The 25,651-nt window shown below is 38.5% G+C and overlaps 1 protein-coding gene across 13 annotated transcripts in view; it reads right to left on the reverse strand.

The window, feature by feature from the left end:
- The window catches only part of Foxp1 (forkhead box P1), a 562,135-nt gene that overhangs the window by 66,547 nt on the left and 469,937 nt on the right, over positions 1–25,651 (reverse strand). For 11 of the 13 annotated variants that reach the window (XM_063260468.1, XM_063260472.1, XM_063260471.1 and 8 more), the window contains 3 exons: positions 25,207–25,296; positions 19,748–19,901; positions 14,025–14,229 (listed from right to left, as the gene is read on the reverse strand). In XM_063260468.1, coding sequence (XP_063116538.1) covers positions 14,025–14,229; positions 19,748–19,901; positions 25,207–25,296 — 449 coding nt within the window. The remainder of the gene's footprint in view (positions 1–14,024; positions 14,230–19,747; positions 19,902–25,206; positions 25,297–25,651) is intronic. The other 2 variants (XM_023566584.2, XM_013156478.2) reach the window with 1 other exon arrangement.

Below are 25,651 nucleotides of genomic sequence, written 5' to 3' on the forward strand. Positions count from 1 at the left end.
GACAGTATGACACACAGCAGGCAGTTACTTTCAACACCACCTGAATCTCCCATATGCCCTCTACTTTTCCCAGGTACAATGGGCCAAATATGTCACCTAAGTTCTCAGAAGCTAGGAGCACGTGGGTGAGCAGGACAATACAGCAGACAACTGGAGCTCAAGACCGTGAGGCGGGCTCTGCACTTGGATCACAATGCAATCGAACATGTAACTCAGGTGATGACAAAGACAGAAACCCATGTTTGCAAGGTGACGAGTGAAGGAATAAATACATGAAAAGAGTAAGAGGCAGCAGAGCTCCAGCTTTTGTTCTGGATACCAGCAAGGGCTATTCTGAGTTGGTAACTAAGAGTGTACTACTGCAGCATTGACGCTGGCATCTCACTAAGAAAACAGAATGCTTTCCAAAGAGTGGTGTGAGCAACTGTGTCAATACACACAGACACCACTAATCCAAAAGTTATTAACACCATTAGCCAGGCATTCTCATTATGCCCATGCAAGTGTGTTTGCGCTGGTGAGTCACAATTTCTATGTGGAACCTTGTCCATATGTTAGAGGAACAAACAATACCCACAGAAACCAAACAGCATAAATAAAATTTCCAATATTAATCCTTATTTCATTCTCCCTACCCCCATGATACTGTATATAAGTCAATGCAAGACTTTCAAGAGTTACATCATTCTCCTGAAGCAGAAGAATCATGTACAAGGGCCAGATAAGAAAACAGGAGATGAAAGGATAAGTGAGTTAAAAACACAAAACCATTGGCTCGGAACCATTGGGCTTTCACATTTCCTTTAGAAGCACTCCTTACTTTGTGTCATTACTTTCGCTTCTCTGTAATAGAAAGGTTTCATTAAAATTTACTGGTTTAATTCAGCAGGTTTTACAAGATGTCTACTTTAAGTATTGTACTGTATTCCTAGATCACAGCCTCCCACCTGGGTTACACACAATCCTCAAATGGATGAGATAACTAAATTTTCTATATGCATGTGTTAATATAACTTATCATATATACATATGTGTGTATGCATGTATATTTCTCATCACTTTGTCTTCAATTATTTTAGGACATGCATATAATAATGAATACTAAGGGTGTACATTCCAAGTTTTAATATTGATTAGAGTAAATAATCAAATATGTTTGGATATCACAGGCATCAACAGGTTCTTCTGCTTAACTGCTCAATTATCCAGTTGGGCAGAGAACAGTAACTGTGCAAATGACCAGAACATCAAGTGCTACACTACTTGATCAGGGCCTCTGTATTAGTAAGAGCTCAGCCGCTGAAAGGAACAGATCGAGAGTAAAAAAACCAAAGTACACACACACACACACACACACACACACAGAGAGAGAGAGAGAGAATTTATTTAGAAAACAAGAACATTTACAAATGACTTAAAGGCCAACATGGGCATATTTTATATTAGGCTATAATCTTGAGAATTTTTTGTTTTTGAAATGACAACTCTTGGGACTGATATCTAGATTTTCCTAAACAATCATAATTTTGATCACTTCTCTGTACCAATGGATTTTAGAAGGGGTTGAATGCCATGATTTAAGAACAGCAACTGGTTCTCAAGAATAGTCTCTCAGAACTTGCTGAAAATACATATTCTTGGACCCCACTCTGGCTTACTGCATTACAAACACTAAAGGTAGAACCCAGTAACTTGTACTCCAGCCAGTCTGCCAGGCCACTTTGAGGCAAGTTTATTACTGAATCCATTCTTCTTAGGAACATAACTGTTCTTTCCCTTGCCTAGAGCATACACAGGTACTGACAAAGGCTACCATGCAAATGAGGTTAATAAAGGACTCAGAGTGAGTTCCTGACTGACGATATTTCACTTTTTTCTGAACATTTTAACCTAGTCTTTGCAGTGAAATGTGGCATCTACTGGTAGATGTGCTGGATGGTGGGTGCAACAGTAGACAAGGGGGACAGCACTTTCCTTCTTGGAACTCAGTGTATTAAAAAGAGTTTCACATGAAGAATATGTGTGTGTATGTGTGTGTGTGGGAGACCCACTATAATATGACACTAGAGCTCATTTTAAACGAATTGTGTACTGAATCCTACTTACCTATATGCTATCGCTGCAATCATTACTCTGATTGCAAGGTAGATGTCTGCATGTTCCTTTTTTGACTATGAGCTTCCTTGGTGGGAAGAAGTCACCTTTTAACTCCCAGAAACTACAGTTAGCATAAATATGCCATGATTTATTATTAAATAAATACATTTCATAATAATTAACAATAAACATGAGTATTTATGGAGTATCTACTATCTATTAGCAACTAAACATGTATTAACTTATTTAATCCTCATGGTTTAGTCTATGAAGCATAACTAAATCAAATAAGGAACAGCTTGCATTTCACAGCACAGCTACATAATCAAGCCACTCTCACACTAAATAAGGCTATGAGTCAACAAAACATGTTCTAATTTTGCCTTTGCCCCAGGGCCTTTGCTTCTGTTGTGCCTTTCACCAGGGGGGACTATATCCTTTCTTTCTCGTGTTTGTTCAAGGGCCACTGGCTTTGCCAGATTAACTTGCCCAAACGGTAACCTTAGGCCCATATAGTAACACTTGGATATTTCTTCCTTGCCTTTTATTTCCATGCCACAACTTAACTCTGTTATATAATTTTGCATGTCTTCTTCTCTTCCACTGCAATGGCAGGCCCATGAGAACAGACTTGGTCTATGGGGCTCACAGCTGTAACACCAGTTACATGGTTAATGCTTGTCCTGCTTTGTTAAATGGACACATGGTAGCATTGTCCCTGACTTCTGTTGTGCCTAAGAATGAATGAATGAATGAATATATATATATAGTAAACTGACAATAAGTTCCCATTTATCCTTTAGTTTCTTTTTATTTCTGGATATACCATCTTCTAATTTATTCAAACACCACTGGATTATTCCAGCTCTTGGTGTCAATTTTTTTCTAATTAAAGTAAACTGCCATTTATTTCTCACACTGATCTTTAACACAAGACATCTTGTTCTTGTCATAAATATGACTCACAGAAAAATGTGAGTTGATATAGGGGCTCACATATATCAGAATGTTTCCATGAATAGACACCAAGCAACTGTAGTTGTCTGCCTACTTCTTAGGTCAATGGTTTTACATTCAGTGGAGTATTAGCCCTATGGATGTAGAATCACCTAGAATTCCACTGGTTAGAAAATGACCCATTTGAAAGCAGGTACCACAACATTTATATAACAATTACACTGGGTTTCTCTTTTTCCTTGCCATTCTATTGCACCAAACTCTTTCAACAGTCATGATCAAAATGTAAAATATACTACACAAAGATCTTTCAAAATAACTGAATAAGAGAAAAACAGATCTGCCTGCTAATAGACAAATTTCCTTGAAGAATATAAAAAGATTGAAATTTGAAGGTCATAAAAGTATGTCTCTGTTTGAGGAAGTCTTGGAGGTAGTATAAATGTCATCAGCTACAGTTCCTATGGGCTCTGTTTGTTTACCAAACAAGAACACAAACAGTAACACAAAAGCAGAACAATATTTGGGTACACTAAATAAATGGAGAAAATGGTGAAGGCCTTGCCTACTGGTAAATTCTCCCAAGCTCCTTTTAAGAGGCCCTTATTTTCCATCTTACTCACTAGGAAATGTCTGCTTTCCTGATTTCAAGTCCCCTTTTGCACTTCTAATACCTCCACAGAATGTCTTCCATGTACATTTCTGAGGCTAACAATGAATTTTGTTTTCCATTTTCCTTTTTTTCATTTTAAGACTTAAAATTAGCTTAACATCTATAATGAACAGTGAAAATAGTTTTTATAACTGAAAGTAAAAATTAAAAAAAAAAAGGAATGAGGGGGAGGGAGGTGCAGGCAGGCACACACACACACACACACACACACACACACACACACACAGAACAGCAAAAATCAGTTTATGGAAGAGTTCTAGGACAAGGGTATAGCCTTCAAATTGAGTTGCCCCATGCCTGGAAAGGTCTGTACATATGTGTGTTTTTAACTGACTTCGTATAACCTACATACTTCATATATAGTTTTCACATATATTATTTCACATACATTTCTGTGCCACAATTATACCCAAGCTAACTGCATGCTTCTAAATCTAAAAGTGGGACAGAAAGAAACCAGCCATGCTATGTGAGCACATTTCTTCTTGGATCAGAGTGTATGTGAATGAGTACATGTGTGCACATGCATGTGATATGTGTGTGAACTGCATGTAACTCAGATCTATGATGAAACACTCTGTACGAGGAAGTCTTCATAAGCAAAGATAGATTGCACACTACATTGACCACAGTCCCCACCGTGTACAGCCTCAGCTCCTTTCTGTGAGTAGGACAGATTGCCATATGGAGGAAGACACTGAACAAGCTGTACAACTCCTGGTGACATGTGCCCAGGGGATTGTCCCATATTAACACCACCTGGGCTGTGGCAATTGTGCTCTGTATGTGTGGTGGCACCCAGGAGCCCATCAGGATGTTATTTTTGAGTACACACAAAAAGGAAAATTACAGTTCAGAGAATTCTCTGGCTAGCGTATCTGTTGCTCAATTCCCGAAATAGTTTCCCGAAGGAACAGTTATCTTCTTTATTCACACAAGCAAAAGTGACAAGCTGGAACACATATTGACAATTTCCCTTTGTGAGCTCCCACTATTGTTTTAATGACGAGAATATACTTTCTAATATACTTAGGTCCTGATGGATTACAAAAGGGGGTGGAATAAAGAACTTTAAGAATGCTGTACATGTGTAATGCTCTCATTTGCATTACCCTATGAGCCAGACAACAGAGCAGTAGCTCTCCTGGAAAGACCTTCAGAGCCAGACTAGAGGGTAAGATCTGTGCAAAAATCAGTGCAAGAATGATAAGATGGAAGTGTGCTACAAAAAAGCATCTTTGGAAAAAAGAAAAAAACATGACATTCATTTTAAACCTTCAGTGTTGGTCTTTCCCTCTTTGGCCCAATCACTGGGTTAAAAACATGGGACTTTTAGTTGTCATATACATAAAAATAGAATAACACTAGGACTTTTCCAAACCACATGGTCTTTGGGATAGAGACTCCTGACTTCCTTCTCACTTTGGGCTCAAATACCCACCAAAGTAAATTTCTATTCATGTGACCAAAATAGTAAAGGAATACATTTTAACAAGAACCTTTAATAAAAATAAAAGAATGAAACCCAGCACAACTAGTAATGCCAAATTTTCCCAAGGCCACTCGTCACTCTTCCCTGGCCATTTATTTTTCTTTGCACTCTTGGTCTACAATAAACATGAAAAATCATAAATGTGTGTTTCAGGGAAGGAGTTCAAGGCCAGACAGATGCAAAAACCTACAAAATGGCAGGGTGCCAATAACAGGACAGGTAGAAAACTGAATGAGTAGCAGTAGCTCATCAGAAAAGAATGCCTCCAAGATCAAAGAAATTGGGGCTCAAACACTATTTGGGGTAGAAAATTCGGCACATGCTACATGAAATAGCCTATGGTGGAGACTCATATCATGGACCAGTGTTGGCGAATCTTTTAGAGACGAGTGCCCAAATTGCAACATCAAACTCATTTATTGCAAAGTGCCAACACTGCAACTAAACCTGAATACTTAGGATTTATTTTAGAAGAAAATAACTCAAGCATTAAGACATATTTTGTCTTAAAAGAAAAACAACACATATGCCATAGGTTTACCACCACTGTTATAGACCATCTCAAGGAAAAAAAAAATTTTTCTAAATCAACCAAATTTAAGAGAAACTTATAAAGTGAAATTAATTATTCTTCAGACCAATGATATCATTTTATTAGGAAGCATTTATCATTTAAGCACAATAAACAGAAAAAGATTTATAGGGTCTAATGATGCTATGCTATGGTAAAAAGCACTTTATTGAAGTAAGCTTCAACAGCTGTTAAGAGAATAATGGTTGAGTTTTTTTTTAATCAGCTCACAAAGTGAACAGTCAAGAAAAAACTCATAAACCTTTCCCTTATGGCATGCCAACATTTTAAAGATCTTTCTCTCCTTGCCCTACCTGCCTACATAAATGACAGGTAGTGATACAGTACTATGCTACACTGCTCTGACAGACTCCTTCCTCTTCCTTCTAAAAGCCCCAGAAGCAAGTGGTTATAAGCAATGACAGACTAGGTCATGGTTATTCAGATTATGGTGGCTGCCAAACACCTAATAGTGGAGACAGTGTACAAAATGACAAAGTCTCGGTGCTTCTGTCTGACATAAACAAAGAGCATTTTTGCCTAAGTAAGTTACTTCTTTGCAGATAGACGCAGAAGATGAGATGGCTGCTATCTATAGTTTAGGCCTCAGTTCCCCATGACCACTTTTTGTCCCCGATACCTAAAGAAATGCTAAGCCTCCTTTCTGTGTCTAGCCTCCTGCCATTTCTCCTTCAGAATGGTAAAGGAAAGGATGAAAGAGAAGTAGCAACAAGGAATTTCTTGGGTTTTTGTCCAAATTATGGTTGGACAGGTTATGTAGTAGGCTACAACCACTGCAGGATATGACCTAGTATTAATCCCTAAATTTTACCCATTTACCCGCTAGAAATTCTAATCAAATTTCTAGATTGGAACAACATGATTCTGATAAGCAGACCCCTCTCCCCTCAGAGGACCACAAAAATATGACAGCCATCCAAAGTCCTAAGGACCAAGAAGACATTTGGATCTAATCCCTGCATGGTTAGTAGCTATCAATGTGACTTCTGCAAGTTACAAAATCTTTCTGGGTCCCAGTTATACCATTTGTAGAAAGGGGACAGTAAGCTATAAGGTTCCTAAAAGGGTGAAATGGGAAAATAAGGTTCAAACCCTATGTCAATTTCTTTGTGTGCTTGGTCTCACACAAAGTAGTTGTTACATAAATGTCAGCAGCTTATCGTCATCACCATATGTCAGTTTCTGATTTCCCAGGGAAGAGAAAAACAGAACCTTAAAAAGGTTATCCCACTTGCCTGTGATCACTAAGTCAAGAGACAAACCCAAACTTAAGTCTCAAGAGTACCCGTTAAGGACAGGGAGCCAGAGGACCTTTCACCAATGCAACTTCTACATGAGCATGGCAAGCCACTTGTTTTGTAGACTGTCTGAGAGGTTAACCAAATTTGGGGTTGAGGGTTGATTGTTTCCAACAGTGTTACAATCCAGCTGAACGGAATGTGCTTGCTGCATTGCTTCTTAAATTTGAATATGCACACCACCCCCCTCGGGCCATCTTCTTACAGCACAGACCCTAATTCAGTAAGTCTGGGTGGGGCCTGAGACTTGGAGTTTCTTGCACATACTCACATCAAATCATAGCAAAGCTGCTGCTCTACAGCCTTTGAGTAGAAGAATCTAGGGCATGCATGACAAATACAACTTCCCACATGCTAGGACCAAACAAATCCAAGTATTAATTTGAGAGGCCTGGGAGACAGCATACTTAACAAACTCCCACCAACAATGCCACTAGGAAATTTGTGAAGCAATGGTCTAAGTAAGGTTAAGGTCAGGAGCCAGCTATCAAAGTGTGGTGGGGCACAATGTAATTCCAGCACTCAGAGAGGCTGAGGCAGAAGGATTTCAAATTCAAGCCCACCTGCACATAACAGCCAATTAGCAAGACTTTATCTTAAAGTAAAAAATTCAAAATGGCCAAGAATGTAACTCAGTGCAAAGACCCTGGGTTCAGTCCCCAAATTCCAGTACTAAAAAAACAAAAACAAAATAATAAGAAGGCAAATATTTTTGGTTTTACATATCATATGGTTTCTGCCGCAACTACTCCAGCTTGCTAATATACTGCAAAAGTAGTCACAAAGTTTAGATCATGTAAACACCTGTGTCCTAATAAAACTTTTACAAAAGTAAGCATGGGCCAGTTTTAGCTACAGAGTTATAGTACGCTGATCTCTCTTAGAGGTCATTTATATGCCTCAACACATAGCGATAGAATGTGTGGTAAAAATCTTTAAGACAACAATTAGCCTATATGTTCTTCAAAATGTTCTAATAAAAAAAAAAAGAATCTAAAATAACTAGTTTTCTCAGTCTTCAAATTAAAAGAAATTTAAAACAAATTACTGTTTGACTTTTTACAAATTTGAAATAAGGAAAAACAATTCAGAATAATGGGAACTAGAATTTGCCACTGAAATTTCTGGATTTGCAGGCCTAAATATCAGTTTGAGGGTATTCAACAGTAAAAGGCTTGTGTATCTAGGACAGTCCTGAAAACAAACTACTTAAATTTTCTCATTAAACCAAGAACATCAACATTTATTCATTTGTGCAGAATTTTGCTAAAGTAAAAAAGAATTAAAATATCAGGTATGTCCACATTTCAAAGTTCCTTGCATTTTGAAAATCTCAGGACCCACAAACACAAATGTTACTGTTATACAGGCAAGATAGGTGACAAAATGTCAAGAAGCCAGAAATCAAAACCAGATACTATGTATCAAGTGGAATTGTTCAAAAGTAGACTAGTCAAGCAAAAACTGTTAGGAGTTCTAGGAAGGCATATGTCAGTTTCTGATTACTGTAGGCGGCAATATGCCAATATACAGAAATGAGAGTGAAGGGATGCAGTGACTGGACTAAAGGCAGGACAGATCTCTTAGTGACAAGGGCCCAGTTTGGGTCACCTGTTTCTGACAAATATACTGGTGTCAAAGAAAGCAGAGGTGGCACAACCACATTCTTTACAGAGTTTATAGAAATCTCATCTACCATGTGCTTAAAAAAGCACTGGAACAAATATTCAGAAGAGGTATGAACTGGAGGAATAGTCAAGTTATAAATTATCTATTAGTGCCTGAAGTGAAGGAAAAAAGGTGGGAAGCATCAGAAAAAAAGGATTGTTTCTAATTTGGACCACACAAGACAGCTCACGTAGAATAAAGAGCATAAAATGTACTCAATGAGGCAATGCCAGATAAGGCAGAACCTAGTGAGGGGGCTCTCCTTTATATTTGCCTGTGTACAAATCCAGTGTGTGATTTTTGCTCTGCATGTGCTGTTTCAGACTGTGACCAATAATTTGTGAATCATCTCATCTTCTTCATGAAGGGCTGGTATACTGTACATATATGTATATGTATATGTATATGTGTATGTATATATATTCATCTGCCATAAGAGGTAGCTCTAGTATTTTCCTTCATATGCAGATATTTGTGCATAGAAGGTTAACTCAATAAATGTTTTATTGAGCTGAATTTAAATTAAATTTAAAACTTCTTTTAGGAACACTGATTTTAATTTATGATAATTAAGTATTCACTTTAAACCAAACAGAAACTTCCAGTCCTGTTTTATAAACTGAAATTAAGATCTGAACTTGGATCTTCAATATGCCTCTAATCAGTTCTGTGACAAGAAATCATTTAATTTTAATCAAATCAATAGCACCTCATCTGCAAAATGGGTATACTAATGTAACTACTTCCCAAGTACTGTGGCTAAAAATGAGATATCATTCAATATCCTGGCGACTAGCAGCCCTTGGCACAGAGAAGGAACTGATTAAATGTAAGTTCCCTTCCCCGTGTCCCTAGTGCAACATAATATAATGCGATGTTTAGAATTTTAATTCAGGCAATTACTTAAGTAGTAATTGCTATTTGTATTTACATAGCTGCTTTGATCCAAGAAGCTCAAAGGGCTTACTAAATTTAGCATTTTAATAAATGTTTCATCTGCATTCTGTTGATTCTGTTTACCCACACCAAAACTTGCAATTTTTAAAAGCAAGACAGAAAATACGGAAACGAGACAACATCTTCCTGTTTGGGAGTATCGTAGGACAGAGTTTCTGTCTATTTACCTAAAAGGTCAAATTCCCTCTTCCTATGAAATAAAGTGTAAGAGACTTGAATGCACCTGCTTCCTCTTACAGCTTCCTTTTAGCTTCTGCCTGCTCAACTCGATCCCTACCACACTTCTCTGAGGCAATGACAACAGAGGTATGTTTATTACACCAGTGAATTTATATATAATCAGCACAATAAACATTATTAGATTGTCAAGAGAAAAATCAAAGCACGTAGTGCAGCACCAGTACTGAATTCTAATGATGCTGAATGTCCGTGGCTGTACAGGGACAGGATCTTAACAAGCTTTGATTTGAGCGTTGGCATCCGCCTCACAAATCACATGGGCCGCTCCTCCCGTAATGCTCCTGAATATTGATAAATGTCTCTACCCCGCGCAACAGGGAAGTGGGTTTCTATTGGCAATCTTTACCAAAGTGTGTTTTTTCCTTTCTCTACACTCAAGGGTTTACCCTGAATGATTTAATTATAATTTTCCTTGTGTAAGACAAATTAAAGAGGAGAGTAGGAGTGTCGTGCCAAGCACATTATTTATCTCCTTAACAGATTGCAGCTCACCAAACCCCAGAGCTGCTGCTGTGGCGGCTGCTCACAGGGGCTGCAAAATGCATGGGGGTGAGCGTAAGAAAGACACAGTTTTGCAAATGGCAAGGAAATCTGTGACCCAGTGAAAGAATTAGACACACTGCTACTTTAAAAACAAACAAAAACTCTCAAAATCTACCTTTTACTGACAAATTTTCTCCCAGACCATTCCCAGATGCTTTTAGGAAAATCCTTAAAGCCGCTAAACCAAGAAGTTGTAGGTACTGTTGCTTGTCCAGTTACTGCTCCCTGTGAATCCAGGGAAAAGAGTGTGCCCAGAAATCAAGGGAGAGCCAGCAAGGGCAGAGTCACAAACAATCTGATAAGGAAGGCAGAAAATTACAAGAACGTCCTGCTCAGTGTATCTGAGAGCAAACATACTTTTGTAGTGACAACTTTCTTCTCTATTTTCTTTTCTTCCTTTTACCATTTTTGTACTGTCTACGCTGGAAATCACACATGGAAAATATTAAACTTCATAAGGTAATGACATTTAATATTAAGTCCCTCTATATGCACAAATAAAGCTGACTATCAACTGATCTTTGATACATTCAATGGTAAGGTTAAAACTGAATTATTTTTAACTGGAAGAGTTCATCTGCCTTGATGGATGCATTTAGTCAATATGTGCTGACTAGGGGTTGAGGCTGCAGCTCAGAGGTAAAGAATATGCTTAGTATGTGTGCAAGGCCCCGTGTTCAATTCCCTGTACCAAAACTAAGATAAAATAAAATAAAATGTGCTGAATAGAAAATTTTTTTTCAGTCAAGGAACATCTAGGAACCTACCAGGTAATACAGACTGAAAGAACCAAGAGATTAAGTAACAGCGTATAATTTCATAGCTGCTTTCTCTTCCAACGTACACCTGGAGAACTCAGCCTGTTTTTACATCCACATGAAGGCTCACTGGGATGTGAATTTTCTTCTGATCCATATTTAGGTATGCAGTATAATGAAGATTAAGCATAACATTTGTGCAGACAAATAAGGGTCATTAAAAAAATTAGTCTCCTGAAATCAGACTGTTCCTTACATCTATTTACTTTCAAATGAACCTTAAAATATGAAAAGAACTATTCTTTTCTTGCTAGTCTCTTGCTAATCTATCATTTGACTGTAGCATATAACCTTTCACAATAAAACAGAGTGTAGTGCATCTAAACAAGAAGTTTTCTATGTTAAAGGAAATCTGCATAGGCTCCACAGTGGCCCATGAGATTGTAACATATACCTTAAGTGCACCAGTTTGGTATTTCTCAGTGGATAACCTCCTGCTCTGTTTATGGACAAAGATGTATTTCAATCCTTCAACAGCAAAAGGACAGAACCAATCATTAAACAGGAAAATCAAGTACAGAAAAGGACAACAGCCTAGAACTTTTCCTATTAAAGCTGTATCAAGTTTTCTATTTTGAAAAAAGAATGGTGACATCATAAGGGATCTAAGAGTAAGAGCTCAGATTTGCTTCCAGATATACACATCTTTCCCCACTGGAGACAGAAGCTGTATTTCACCAGGTAGCTCCCAACTGTCCACCATGCTGTTCAAAACTTCTAAACCAGGAAGTTTAAAGCTTACAAAGAATTTAAAATTGTTCATTGTCTGCCGTAATTATTTTTAAATCATAAAGAATTGAGTTACAGGCTTTTGTTAAATCATGTATTGTCTTCATCTCTGATAGACTCTGATGATTTTTATGTTCAAATATGATACATATGTGTATGGGTACATGGCTGTATCTGTACATGTATCCATACAGTTATATATTTATTAACTGAGATATGTCCTAAGAAATATGTCTCTGGGCAATTTTGCTGATGATTACCACAGAGCATACTTACACAGAACTGGATGGTCCAACTTAACACACACCTACCCTACTGGGGGGAGGGGGAAAGGGAGCGAGAGAATAAGTGTGTGTGTGTATGGTAGAGCCTACAGCCTATCACTCTTAGGGGCATGATGAACAAAACAGCAACAGATTAAATCAAGCGCAAGAGAAATGATGCAATCAAGAGATGAGGTAAATATGTGATGCACAAGGCTGCTGCCAGCCTAATACAGCAACTATTTACAGTCAATTTTTTTAATAGGTAGCAGTATACTCTAACGATTAAAAAGCACAGTAAGTATATGAACCAGTAACATGTTTATTATCATTATTGAGTATGATGTACTGAACATAATTGCATGTGCTATTCTTTTACATGACTGACTGCGTAGGGTGGTTTACCCTAGTATCACCACAAATACATGAGTAATATATTGTGCTATACGTCATGATGGCTACAGCGTCACTAGATAATGGGAGTTTTTCAGCTGCATTACAATCTTACGGAACCACCACTGCACATGTGGGCTGCTATTAACCAAAACATTCTTTGGAACCTGACTAAATGTGCATTCAGATATTTTCTAATACAAAGACACATCTAATTAAACCCTGGCTCAGTGCTCAATAAATGAGAAATATATGAGATTATACTTTAACTGCTTAACTGAAATAAGTTTTTCTTAAACACAAAATTTGCTTTTTCCTGATGGAAACGGCGTTTACTATCATATATTACTTTTAAGGTTTCTTCTCTTTTGTGTTTGGAAGCTCTGCATATGAAATACATAGAAAACAGTTTAAAAATAGTAAACTGAAAACAAGTTGTCAATTTTAGGAACATTATATATTCCACTTTTGAAAAGCATCTCAACAGTGGCACTAATGTTTCAGGGTACTAAGATTTAGAAACATGAATCAACAGCTTTATTTTCTTACAATTCTATGCTAACATAGTGCATCCCAGATCTCTAAACCAATCTCAGCTTCAATTAACATTCACATGAACCTCGGGACCATTAAGAAATATGAAGTCCTAACTTCCAAAGGGGAATTGCAGCATCTGAGACAATGCTACAATCTATTCACAACTAGAAGAAGAAAGCATGAGGAGATGCCCTGTGCATACATACCAGCTCTCCCCAGTGCACGCTTCCACCTTTCCATCTTTCTTTCAGCCTTTCCTCAGTGCCCACACATAAAAGGCCATGTGTTTCCAGGACACAGGATGGAAAAGATGGGCTTCTCGCCTTCAAGGGGGGCAGTGTAGACTAACATAAGTTCTATGTTTTCTCAAACCATAATTCAAAATTGCCCACAGCAGACACTACTGTTCCTTGGGAAGGTGTTTAGAGCCAAGGAATTCAGCTTGTACGGAGTGAGCACTTGGCAGAGAGAGTCAGCCTGGAAGCCTTGAAATCCAATCCATCCAATGAGAAACTCGAAGACTTCTGCCTGGGCTCCTAAGCTGAGAGGAGCTCTACATAAGTGCTAATTCCATGTTGAAAAGGTGAAAACAATTAAATGCTTCACACAGAAACCATAGAAAATACGTTTGAAAGTAACTGTACGCACATTCAATAGTCACAAGAATCCAATTTGAAATCACTGAGATATGGCCAGGCAGAGTCACCAGCCCCTCCCAGGTGAGACACAGCAATGGATGCTGGACAGGTGTCCAAGCTCATCCCTACCTTTCCCTCTTGGGAGTGTGGACCGACAGCTGTCCATTGGTAGAGGCATGCGGGTTCATTATCAAGGAGGTCTTGGAAGGTGCAGAGGAAGACACACATGTCGTGGTCAGATCCAAACTGCTGTGATTGTTTCCTGCGGTTTCTTCTGCAGTATGAGCACTTGTCACTTCTTTCCAGAGCTGCTGCAGTTCTGTTGGAATCATGCCTGAAACAAACAAATTGGATAATTAAATCAATTAACAGCTAATTCCGTCCTCTTCAAACAGTAATTAAATCAAAAGAGTCAGTAAACAAAGCCTCGTGTTAGGGGGGCTTTTTGGTGAGTGCAGTTTTTTCCCCTCCCAACTACGGCAAATATGGTAGTAATAAGCGTGTCCTCCTACTGAGCAGCTGAGTTGAAGTGCCCTCATCTCACATAACAGACATCCGTGAAAAGGATTCAAAACACAGTTATTTTGCAACAACAGTATGCCTCCATTCATCTAAAATGCTGTTTCTCAAGTTTAAGAAAAAAAATAGAGACATTATTTTATTTTTAGACACAAAGAAAGGCTCAAATTAAATTTGTTCTACTATATTCTTATGACAACATGAACCACAAAATGAATAATTTTGTGCTTAAGTCTTAAATGATGACAAATAGCTTTGTTATTAAATACAGTTTTTATTAATCACTTTTAGACATAAATTATGAATTCATATCGTCTTCCTGAAATGCTTTTCAACTTTTAACAGTCAAATTGATTATACTATGATTATTTCATTAACACACCTATCTTCCTCATTAATTTTGGTTTCTAGTACCACATGCTTAATTGATGGATGTGTCTACTGAGAAACTGTGTAACTTTTTATACAAGTAATACTATTATTACTGTCATTTCTTAGATCAATGCTAATGAACCATTGCAGAATAAAACGAAAATGTAAAATAAACTTGGAGTGATAAAGTTCTCTTGCTTTTTAAGGGAGTAAAAATGGACACACATTTTAAGGAAGAAGTATCACCGTTATTTTCCCCCTCCATGGAAGAAATACAATCAGTATGTCAATCTCACCACTGTGGGGCCTCTTAAGTCTTTATCCTGGCAGAATGCCTGGATAACCGGGATTTCCAAATCCTACCTCGATGCATATTCTAATACACACATGCATGGAAGAAAAAAGGTTCTCTGAATTGCAACCAACAAGGGCAGCAACAAACAACAACTGCTTCCTCTGAGAGAACACTGAAAAGAAAGCACACACCCTGTATCTCATAAGGTAATTCAACATCAGGGCTGGTCATCTGGATTTCAGTTCCTTGTTGCAATTAACTGTAACACAGTTATTCTAGAAAGCCTGCCATTTTCTCTGTATTCAGCAGCAGCCGAAACAGGCATGTTTCTTACTAATCCGAAGGTACTGAATTAAAAAAGAAGGCTGTGTGCATTATATTCATTTGAAACACATAATAAAAAAATGCCAAGGTCTAAATTTAATTTATTTTTGTCATTTAGAATACAATGGATAGATAATCATCTCAACGTGATCAGCCAAACATCTTTACTTTGCTAAACTGTTAAAGATTTTAATTATGCCAGCATTGGAGAGCACTGGTCTAATGAGGCGATGGACTCCAGAGAATCCGAGTGGTTAAGAACTGTGAAATGAGTCTGATAGGATTTTTTTATATTCACCGTGGATCGTTTGCATATCAAAGAGGAGTAAATTATTGCACAGCAGACCAATAACCTTCCCCGCCTTTCTGCTAGGCACGTTAACAAAAACAGTTGGTCTCTCCTAACGGCTCTCCAAGAAAATGTTCAAATGCTCAAGTGTTTGCAATTAATATATATTATAAAGGAAGCTTCAAATGATATATTAAGTGGTCACATATTCTGAGATATTCAACAGCCAACTTGGTTTTCCTCTCCTTTTGTTATCAAATGCCAATTATATTTTGATGGATTTTGTCTCAAATGAACATTTAGTTATTAGGCATATTCAATTATTACTTGTTCCCTGAAATTAAACCTTAGAGGTAAATTAAACAAAGGAAAGGTCAGTACACAATCCCATGTCCAGTTCTGCCATATCTGGGCTATTGTTTTTGAACACCTTCGAAGTGACAGGTGGGATGCACCTGTAATAAGCAGCCCTGGCAGTATTTTGTACACACACAATTACCGGTGAGGTAGGCCGACCTTCAGCTACTGACTACCAGTGAAAACAACAGCAAATAGGGTATAAAATTACACAAATCAACACCTATTTTTTTCCTACTACTTAAAAACACACACATAAAAAACCAAGCACCTAGTTTTAAACTCAGACTAATTGCTTTGTGGGTCAGCTGTACCTGAAGAACATGCTTCTAACAACTGTGTGAACACCTTCTCTCTGAGAACAGCAGAACTCTGAGGTTGTTTCAAAAGTATACTGTTAACTCAGCAAATCAAGACAAAGGCAAGCACATTCACTACTTGTTACACCTAGAATACACCAATGCTCCTCTTCTTTCTTTTTATTCCAGTAAGCTAGCAAAATCAGTAACTCAGAGTGACAACATCAGTATTTTTAGGTCAAATCTCAACATCATAATTACACTTAAGAACATTCTCATCAGACTTAAGTGAGTCTAGTCAAATTATCCTCTCGGTCAGTGATTCTCTTCGTAGTAACGGTCAACTGTTCAGTGAATGCTACCTAGCAAAGGATGATGGAATTGGACAGCTAAGTTCTCACAACAGAATTAAGACAGAAAAGTAAGCTAGTAACTCATCAGACAGCTGATACCCAATTTCTAGAAAGTATTCATTTTTTTTCCCAAAATGGTAGCATCAGAATACTAGCAGGCTAAACAAATCCATTAGGAGGTATATAACAAGCATGTAATTTTCTCATACCAAGAGTTTATTTATTTTTTTAATTAAGAGGTCAGAATGAAAGTGAAAGAATATTTCTGGGGAAAATTACCAATTCTATGGAGGATCAGATGATGGAAGAGACCAGGGTGAAAATAAATATGTTAATTATGCAAAAGAGAGAAGGTCCTACATTTCACACAATTTTAAAGTAACTTTACAAGGCCATGAACAGGTATATAAAAGCATTTTGATGATTTTGTTATGAAGTGAGCACTACCAGCACTTTAAACATATAACCCCTGTGCCTTGCTACATTTCTGTTTTCAGGACAACTGTTTCTTCATTATAAAAGAAAATGCAGGCACTGGTTTAAAAAATGTATGTTGTGGGGACAGTTGACAGATTACTGTTCATGGAACTCAATTTTACAACCCCAGGTATCACTGGCTTGAAGACAGAGTTGATCAACCTTTTTTTGTCCTTGTACATCCATACCCAGGTGACCATGTTCAAGCAAGCAGAAAGTTGATTTAAACCTCGTAATGACATCAGTTTTAAGCCATCATCTTTCTGATAAAAAAGAATTGTGTTGTAGTCCAACATGACTGAATTCGCAAGCCACTTTGGATGAGGGGGTAGGGGAAAGAAAATCATCCTCCCGATTCCGGAGAGATGGCAATAACAGTGTGGTTCTCATTACTATAAAAACTTGAACTTCTGAACTATTTACATTGACACTTATGCCACCTTAGACACATATGTAGACACCAATCAGATATTAAATATGCTTTTTCCTAATGTTGCAGGGACTAACAGTTATAACAGACAGCTAAGCATATCAATCAATGCCATGACTAGTGAATTACCTACCAGTGTCTCTGATATGTTACGGCAGAGATTACACTTCATGCATCACCACATTCATTTCTTTCACATTACATATGAGCTTGTCTTGTCACTGCCCAATTGCCCTCTTTTGGACAGCTTAACTGATGTACTATAACAATGAACCTTAGTGAGCAAACTTAATAGTACAGGAATGGTGGGAAAAGATGAGAGAGGGTAAAGCTTTGAGTCTAGCAGCTATGTCAGAAGAGCCTGTCATGTTTCCAACAGTAAACCAGAAGGTGTAATTACCACATGTTATAACATTGCAAAAGTTCAAAATGCATTAGCCGATGTGTCCTTCCTTTTCCTTATGTTGATCAGTTATCAAATCTTTTGACAACAAGCAAGAAGATAGTGATTGTGTAGTAAGTAGGTGAGTTGTCATGACAGAAAGATATGAAGGGTCAATTAAAATGCTGAAGGATATAACAGATTTGGTGGTAACACTGAATGCAAAAACAAAACATAATGGCAGGGTTGGTGGTGGTGCCGAGAAGTTGGATGTGGTTGACTAAAGAGAGGAGATTTATGGAGACATGTCTCACCATGTCCACTTGACACAAGTTAGTAGACAAATAAATGACCATGCCTTAAGCAACAAGTAGGATGCCCCCCATTTTCAACCTCCTTCTGATAGCAACTAAATCAAGACATCCAAAGTTGTTGCTACTTGTCATCAAGGCTCATAACCACATGCATCCAAAACCCTAGAGCTGAAAAAATCTTGAGCTTTGAGCAAGCAACTAAAGTCTCTGGAAACATGTAGAGTTAATCATCCTTTGGCACCTCTGGGACTACCCTCTCAAATTCCAAAATCTGAGGATACTCAAGTCTTGTATGTATAAATGGGTGTGGTATTTGTATGATATCTGTGTATATCCTTCCCTGTGCTTTAAATTATCAGTTCTTCATTATTTAGCATGCCTAATATTGATGTAGTTGTTTCAATGTATTGAAGAGATATTCAGTGATAAGAAAAATGTACATGTATAATAGAAATGACTGTAGGTTTTTTCCCTAAATATTTTCAATTCATGGTTGGTTCAATCTGCAAATACAGAAGTCACAGATATGGAGGTCTACTACATGGGACTGGGAAATGTCTTTTAAAATGTAAGCATGACACTTCTTCCTGTCTACCTTTTTCTCGCCTTTTCTAGTTGTGAATATTACATCTCCTTTTATATTATACGTATGAAAGTCAGAGTTACTTAAACCAAGAGGGAATCCTAAAAACCCTTTCCCTTTGACATCCAACACCCTTGGGATAAAATGTCAGCCAATTTTTTTTAAAACGAATTCATAAAATCTAGAAAATCTTATTGTTTTTTAGAGGAATGCCAATTTGTGATGAAGAACTAGAAGTAGAAATGGTACCTATTCTGATGAATGCACAACTAACTTACTCAAAAATCCACATACCATGCAAAAAGAAAGGGGGAAAAGAAACAAAAAACAAAATAAAGACAAAAGGTAACTTGGGGTTTTGTTACAGGAAGAATTATTTTCACCATTTATAGAAAAATAAACCTGAATTTACCCCTACATTTTAAAAAATGGCATTTCTATATAAAGCATTGTTGAGATTTAAAATAGAATGTTACCTGATATAAAGTATACCTTACAATGACTAATACCTTTCCAGAAAATTCCTTGTGGTTCCCAACTATAATGCTGTTAAGATTCCACTGAAATGTTCACTGAGTGCATGATAGCATGTGGTCCTCTTCCTCCCACACTGTGCAGTCCTGGGTGCACCCTGGTACTAGGAAACATGTATACTTCCTCCCGTCTGCATTCTGGCAGCAAGCACTTGAACTTCTGCAAGGGTCCATCACTACTTTACTCAGCATTTTGTTACAGTTCCGACATGTATGTTTTGGATGGGAATTTTCTGGATGATTAGCTGGAATAGGCTAAGCGACACCCCACTCCCTCGTCCAAAGTCTTCCCAGAGGTGCCTCTCTTTCCATGATGAGTGCATACCTTGTGGAAGAGGTTGAATGGGAAGGGCAGGCTGCCCGGGCTGAATGGTTAGGAGGCCTTGGCGCTGCAAAGACAGGAGGTGCTGTTGCTGTAGCTGCTGCATTTGCAAGAGTTGCTGCTGAAAAGCCAACTGCTGGGTAGCCACTTGCTGTTGCTGGAAGAGAGAGGGAGAACAAAATGAGACAGCCGCTTCCCAAAGAAAGTTAAAGGATGCACACTTCATGACTCATCATCATCATGGAATACTGACACTGGTCACTAGAGTGGGGTGGACTGCTAAGTGTTAAGGTTTATAAGGGAAAGAAACAAAATCTCTGAAGGGAGGCAGATTACCTATCTGCTGCCTGCTCTAGGAAAAGCTTTCCTCCATGAAGCTGACTTTCCCTAGCTGGAAAATCTTGACTTTGGTAGTCAATGTGTGAACTTGGAGACTTTGAAAGTTGTAATTATTCATACTAGAAATAAGACCACAACATTCTGGTCTAGAAGGATTTGAACCATGGACCTTTGAGATGTAAAAGGAGGAGGTGCCCCCCCCCCAGGTCTACATGGGCAGGGTAGGAGCTTTTAACTGTATCACTTCTGACATAAATAAATGAGAAAAAATCAGACCTTTGAAGAAGAAAAACTTCATCTACTATCGTTAATTAGCCATGACAAATGATGAAATAACATTGTAAATCTTTCATAGAAACAGCCACTAGATTTTAATTACACACATTCATAATTTAGCAAACAACATCACACTCGACTGTGAGTGTTTAATGTGAAAGAGAGTGTCTAAGTGTCAGATGCGGTAACGTGGCTTTAGTCTCAGAAACCCCTAGGTCTGCCTGCTGGTCCTCTACCCCATCCAACTTTGTTCTTGAAAAGAAGGGGCTTTACCATATGATAAATATCTTTTTGTTGATTGGACAATGACAGGAGGAAAACTTTTGTTGTGTAAAACATCAATACATCATTTCTGTGTTTAGCAGGCCTTGCTCCAGCCAAAAAAATTAATGTAGATTTCCTCAGTAATTATCTGAGTGATAGAAAGATAATACAGTGCAGTAGTACAATAAATAGAAGGAAATTATCTAATATCCTTAATCTGCTAGGAATCATATCGAGGTGGAGGTCTTGGCCATATTATAGTTAACGCTTTGAAAGGAAAATTAACTCTTCCTAAACTGCAGCCAAAAAGAAGAAAGATTCTTAAGAAGAAAGTCTCTAATTCTGAATATAATTTTTTTTTGGTCTTTTTCATTTTTATCGGTACCAGGCATCGAACTCACGACTGCCTGCTTACGAGGCAGGCGCTTATGCTGCTGAGCTAAATCCCCAGCCCCCGTCTAATTCTGAATATAATTTTTAAAATAATCTGAGATTTTTTTGAACTAGAAACAACCCCTTCCTTTCAGAACATGTGTTCCAGTTAATACCTATAGTTTACAAACAACTGCATTCACTTAACCTAACACATGACCTTGATCTGATACATCCATAAAATGGTATGTATACCAAGACCTTCTGATGCAAAGTTCAAAGGAAGAGAAAAATGGTGGTTTCCTTTCGGTCTCCACGTAGTTTATTTTACAGAAAAACCATCATTCTCATATTAGCAACCAATTTCAGACTTACTACCATGCCACTGAGAAAGTTAATTGAGTTTCACTCCAAAAAACAAATTCTATACCACTAACAACAAAAATTTAAATAAATTTAAATGAAAAGCCAGTGTTTTCATTTTAAGAACAGCATGCATAAAATGATCCAATTGTTTTCACCCCTTCCCAAGTTATCACATTAATGTAAAACCCGGTGATAGTTATATTCATGTCAAAATGATTTTTTCACTTCTTCAACACATATTAACTCAAGACATTAAAACAGGTACAGAAGAAGAAAAAACAGCATCAACATAATAAAAGATCAGGGGATTAGCTCTTCTTGAAGTAGACTATGGTGGGGATTTGAAGGTTTTGGGGAGGGTGCTTCCTGTCTTACTGTAAGTGAAATGTTTAAAAAATTGTGTATTTATATAAAGTGACTGATGCCTTTTCTGTCGTCTCTGTGGCCATCCCTAGGAAAAGCTCATGAAAGCTGTCCACGTTTGAAAAGCCAGGATATAAAAGTATACAAGGCCCATTGTCCAAAGAAAGAATTTAAAAGCAACACTGGTTGCCAAACTGTGCTCCCCACCCAGTTACCAAACACAGGATACGAGTTCGTTTGTTTACTTCTCACAATTGAATGCATACAAAAAAGGTCTCCGCACAGTCTCCTGACAGGTCAGTAGTCAGTGCTAAAATGCTAAAATGCCCTGATAAACCCTGCATTTCGGATCCCCTCCCTACTGCTGCAGTCAAAGGTCTGTTTTCCTTTCTTTGGCTACTCCCTACTGCCTAACATAAACTGTCATAACTGCCCAGGACAAATGGCTCTTTTAAAACAATCAACTAGCCTACTTCACCCACACAGGATGGCATCTTTCTTTTAAGGGTTGGGTAGCTTGATTCAAATGATGGCTGCTGTCTTGTTTTCCACACCACTCTCCTCCCAATATGAAGGAGCAACTGCTTCAGTGATTGTGCTGGGTTACAATTCCCACTCCAGCAATAAACATCTTTGAAGGGAGGTCTCACTCTAACCCAATGTGGAGCCAAACTTTCCCACGGAAACATCTCAAGACAAATTTAGGCAAAATGACCGCAAAGATACAGTGCATTGGTTAAGAGTCGAGTGTCATATTTGAGAAGTAATCAAACAGGGCAAAAGAGGGGAGGAAAAAATTGATGCTGTAAAATTATGAGCCTCTAATGACTAGAGATTCAGTAGAATAATATACTTGTTCCATCTGTCAACATTCAAGTTCAAATCTTGTTAAAAATCATAATCACCAGGCTGCATCATGAAAATGGCACCATGTCATCTCTGCATAGAAGGACAGGCACCTACATGACAATTCTGGGAGATTTCCTAACCCCTGTTAATAGGTCCAGGGCAACTCACTGGTACCAGAATACTTGCTGGTCTGCTCCCCTCTTAGGGCTATAAAGGCTACACATATCCTAGGTTACTTGGGTCTGAAGAACAGATGACAAAAACATGGACCACAGCAAAACTAATGTACTGGAGTTGCTAAAATTGCTGCTACAGTCTTGCCCTTTCTTCCTGTACACACCAAGTGCTGTCTTTCTGCACTCACTTCCTTGCCAAATTCAGATACGGCCATCATCTCTGTGCTCCCCTTCCTGACAGCAGCAATTTGGGAGAGTTACCTCCTATCCTTCTTTCTGCTGTGTAACTTTCCCCTTCACATTTCTTTATCGGCCCTTGGAGCTCATCTGAACTTTCATGTTCTCCCAGCATGCAGACGTGCATTCCAAACTATGTCTAACAGACCAAATAAGAGGTTAATAAGAAGTGGCAACAGAAAGGAAAAACACAATCCCTGGTAACTGATAAGAATGACAGTGGCAGCCCTTTTTTGTTTGTCTTCAAATATAGAGTTAAAGATCTTTAAAAAACTAAATTTTGATGCCTTTGAAAAGCAAGAAGCACAAAATAACAACAGGGGGTTATTGCCTGCAAGCCACAGGGGAGAAACTCCATAATTCTTATTCTCCCTTTTGAAGGCGTTAGAAATCGGATTCAAAAAAGCAGCAGCAGAAGGGGAAACCTCTCGAGGCTGTAACCATTTCCTGTGATCATGCATAATGCGCTTCAAAAGTGGGTTTTACCAATTCTGTTGATCAATTGCACCTCCTTCACATCCCTTCTTTTTTCTGCTGTGTTTACATCTGATGTGACTCAATGACAAGCACTGTCTGAGACTGTGAAACAGGCCTGTCATGTTGATTTATGGGCGCATCAAACCACAACTTGTCCAAACTGAAGCTCGCAGTTCATTAATTAGAGAGTTGTGACTTTGAAGTCAGCTTTCAGACTGTGGTTTTTAACATTTGGCTTAATTTATATGCTCTTGAATGTGGATCTCTAAGGAAAAAAACTGAAATTCCCTTCTTGTCTTTGAACTTCTTTTGACCGCACAATAATCATTTCTTTGTCCAGAGTGATGCCTGCAATCCCAGAGTCATTAACGCGCATTGAACTGCCACTGATGAGTAAGCCCTGCTGAATTAGAAAAACAGCCAGCAAAACAAAGCTGAGAGCCTTCTGCACAGTGATATCTCACAATTACATGCCTTCCCTCCCTGTGCCATTTCCATTTTAATTACTGTTAGTCCTTTAGATTTACATTTTAGACACTTTTTAATCTGTTCCCTTTTTTATTATAGCAGCACCCGGTAGCGCGCCACTGTACTTAAGGTTGTGTCAGCATTTTCATTAAAACCCCTCCTCCCCTTCACCCCAAAACTGCCCCTACTCTGCAGGGGTTTACAGGCAGGCTGCTCAACAGGACTCCACGGTAAAAACTTGGCAGAGCACAGCAATGGGTCCAGTTTGTGTAGACGGAGGAGCCAGCCCAGGGAGAAAGTCTAAGTCACTCCCCAACTGTAAAATTAGCACTGCCCAGCATCCTCACTCATGCGAGAGACAGAGACATACAGCAGCATCTAGTGAGACTCCTTTTACAGGAACCAAAGGGGCCAGCTGCTTAGGGCCAGTGAAGAAGCCATGAAGGGGAGTGATGGGCAGTTTCTAGAACTGTAAGTGAGAACTCTGGACCGGAGGACAGATGTTTTAAGAGTCTGCATCCATGTGGGTGCTTCACAGAGAGGAAGCCTGACTCACAAGGTCCTGCACAAAGGTGAGATGGAAGCTCCTGGTGAGGCCTCATCAGCTATGGGACTCACAGTGCTACCTGGCTGGGCAGTGTAGCAGAATACAGTGACTTCTGAGCCCTACAAAGTATTGAGTGAAGAGAAGCTATTAAAAATGTACTAGTTTTTCTCAGAAAAACACAAATAACCCAATCCAGAATCTCCCCTAACTTTAACTCACACTACCTAATGCATTCCTTTAGCAATGGCCATAGGTACAACTTGTAGGATGGGAATATATAATTTTGTTCTAACTTTCTCTTGTCCCACCTTACCAAAAAGGCCATTCTTTCAACAGAAAAGGCCATCACTGCATGTCTAAACTCTCCGGGCTGGAAAAAAATTATGTGGGTATTCCAGTAAAATTTCACTGAGACTACTTCCCTACTCCAGTTCCATACTGGGACTCAGTGGGGCTGGTATAGAATGGGCCAAAAATGTTCTGCCCGTGGTCTCGCATGCACTCCTCACACAGGTACACGTGCAGTGATGCTATAAAATATATCGCAGCGGCAAATGGAACCCAGAAAAATCTGAGAGAAAACAGGACTATAACTCTTGGTCTGAAAGCTGAGAAACGATAGAGTCAGCTCAGTTGTGCAATCATTTAAAAGATGAATGACAGTTTAATAGCCACTAGATAGTCCTCTGGGACCTGCGGTTTGAAAGTAAAATATGTATAGTCAGTACCTCTTTAGGCTGTTTTCCAGCATGTTGTTGTTGTAAAAGTTGAAGCTGCAACTGTTCTTGTTGTTTTTTATAAAACTCTTGAAGCTGCTGCTACAAAGAAAAGATAGGACAGTAAGAAACCGAGGCAGCACCGATCCATTGGCCCTTTTGGTGCCACATACACACTGTGATTTGAAAAATAGCATCCTTTTATCTGTGATGGCCTGACCTTTAGTTTGAAACTCGACAATAAATTCTGCACACACTGACTATTCGTGGCATTATTGTTTGAGAGGTAATCTCCAAAATGAACTGATGAAAAACATACCATTTTCTACACAAACTAATTAAAATAAGGCAAGGAATGACCTTTAATTGTACAACAAAGCTGAAATGCCCTTGCTGAGAGAGCTGGTGAATCTCTGCCGCCTGCTGCCTCAGTCATGACCAGTGGCAGCGCAAAGTG

Source organism: Cavia porcellus, unplaced genomic scaffold (assembly GCF_034190915.1).
Source record: "Cavia porcellus strain 051 isolate PalLab524CR breed Dunkin Hartley unplaced genomic scaffold, mCavPor4.1 scaffold_13, whole genome shotgun sequence".
NCBI lineage: Eukaryota > Metazoa > Chordata > Mammalia > Rodentia > Caviidae > Cavia > Cavia porcellus.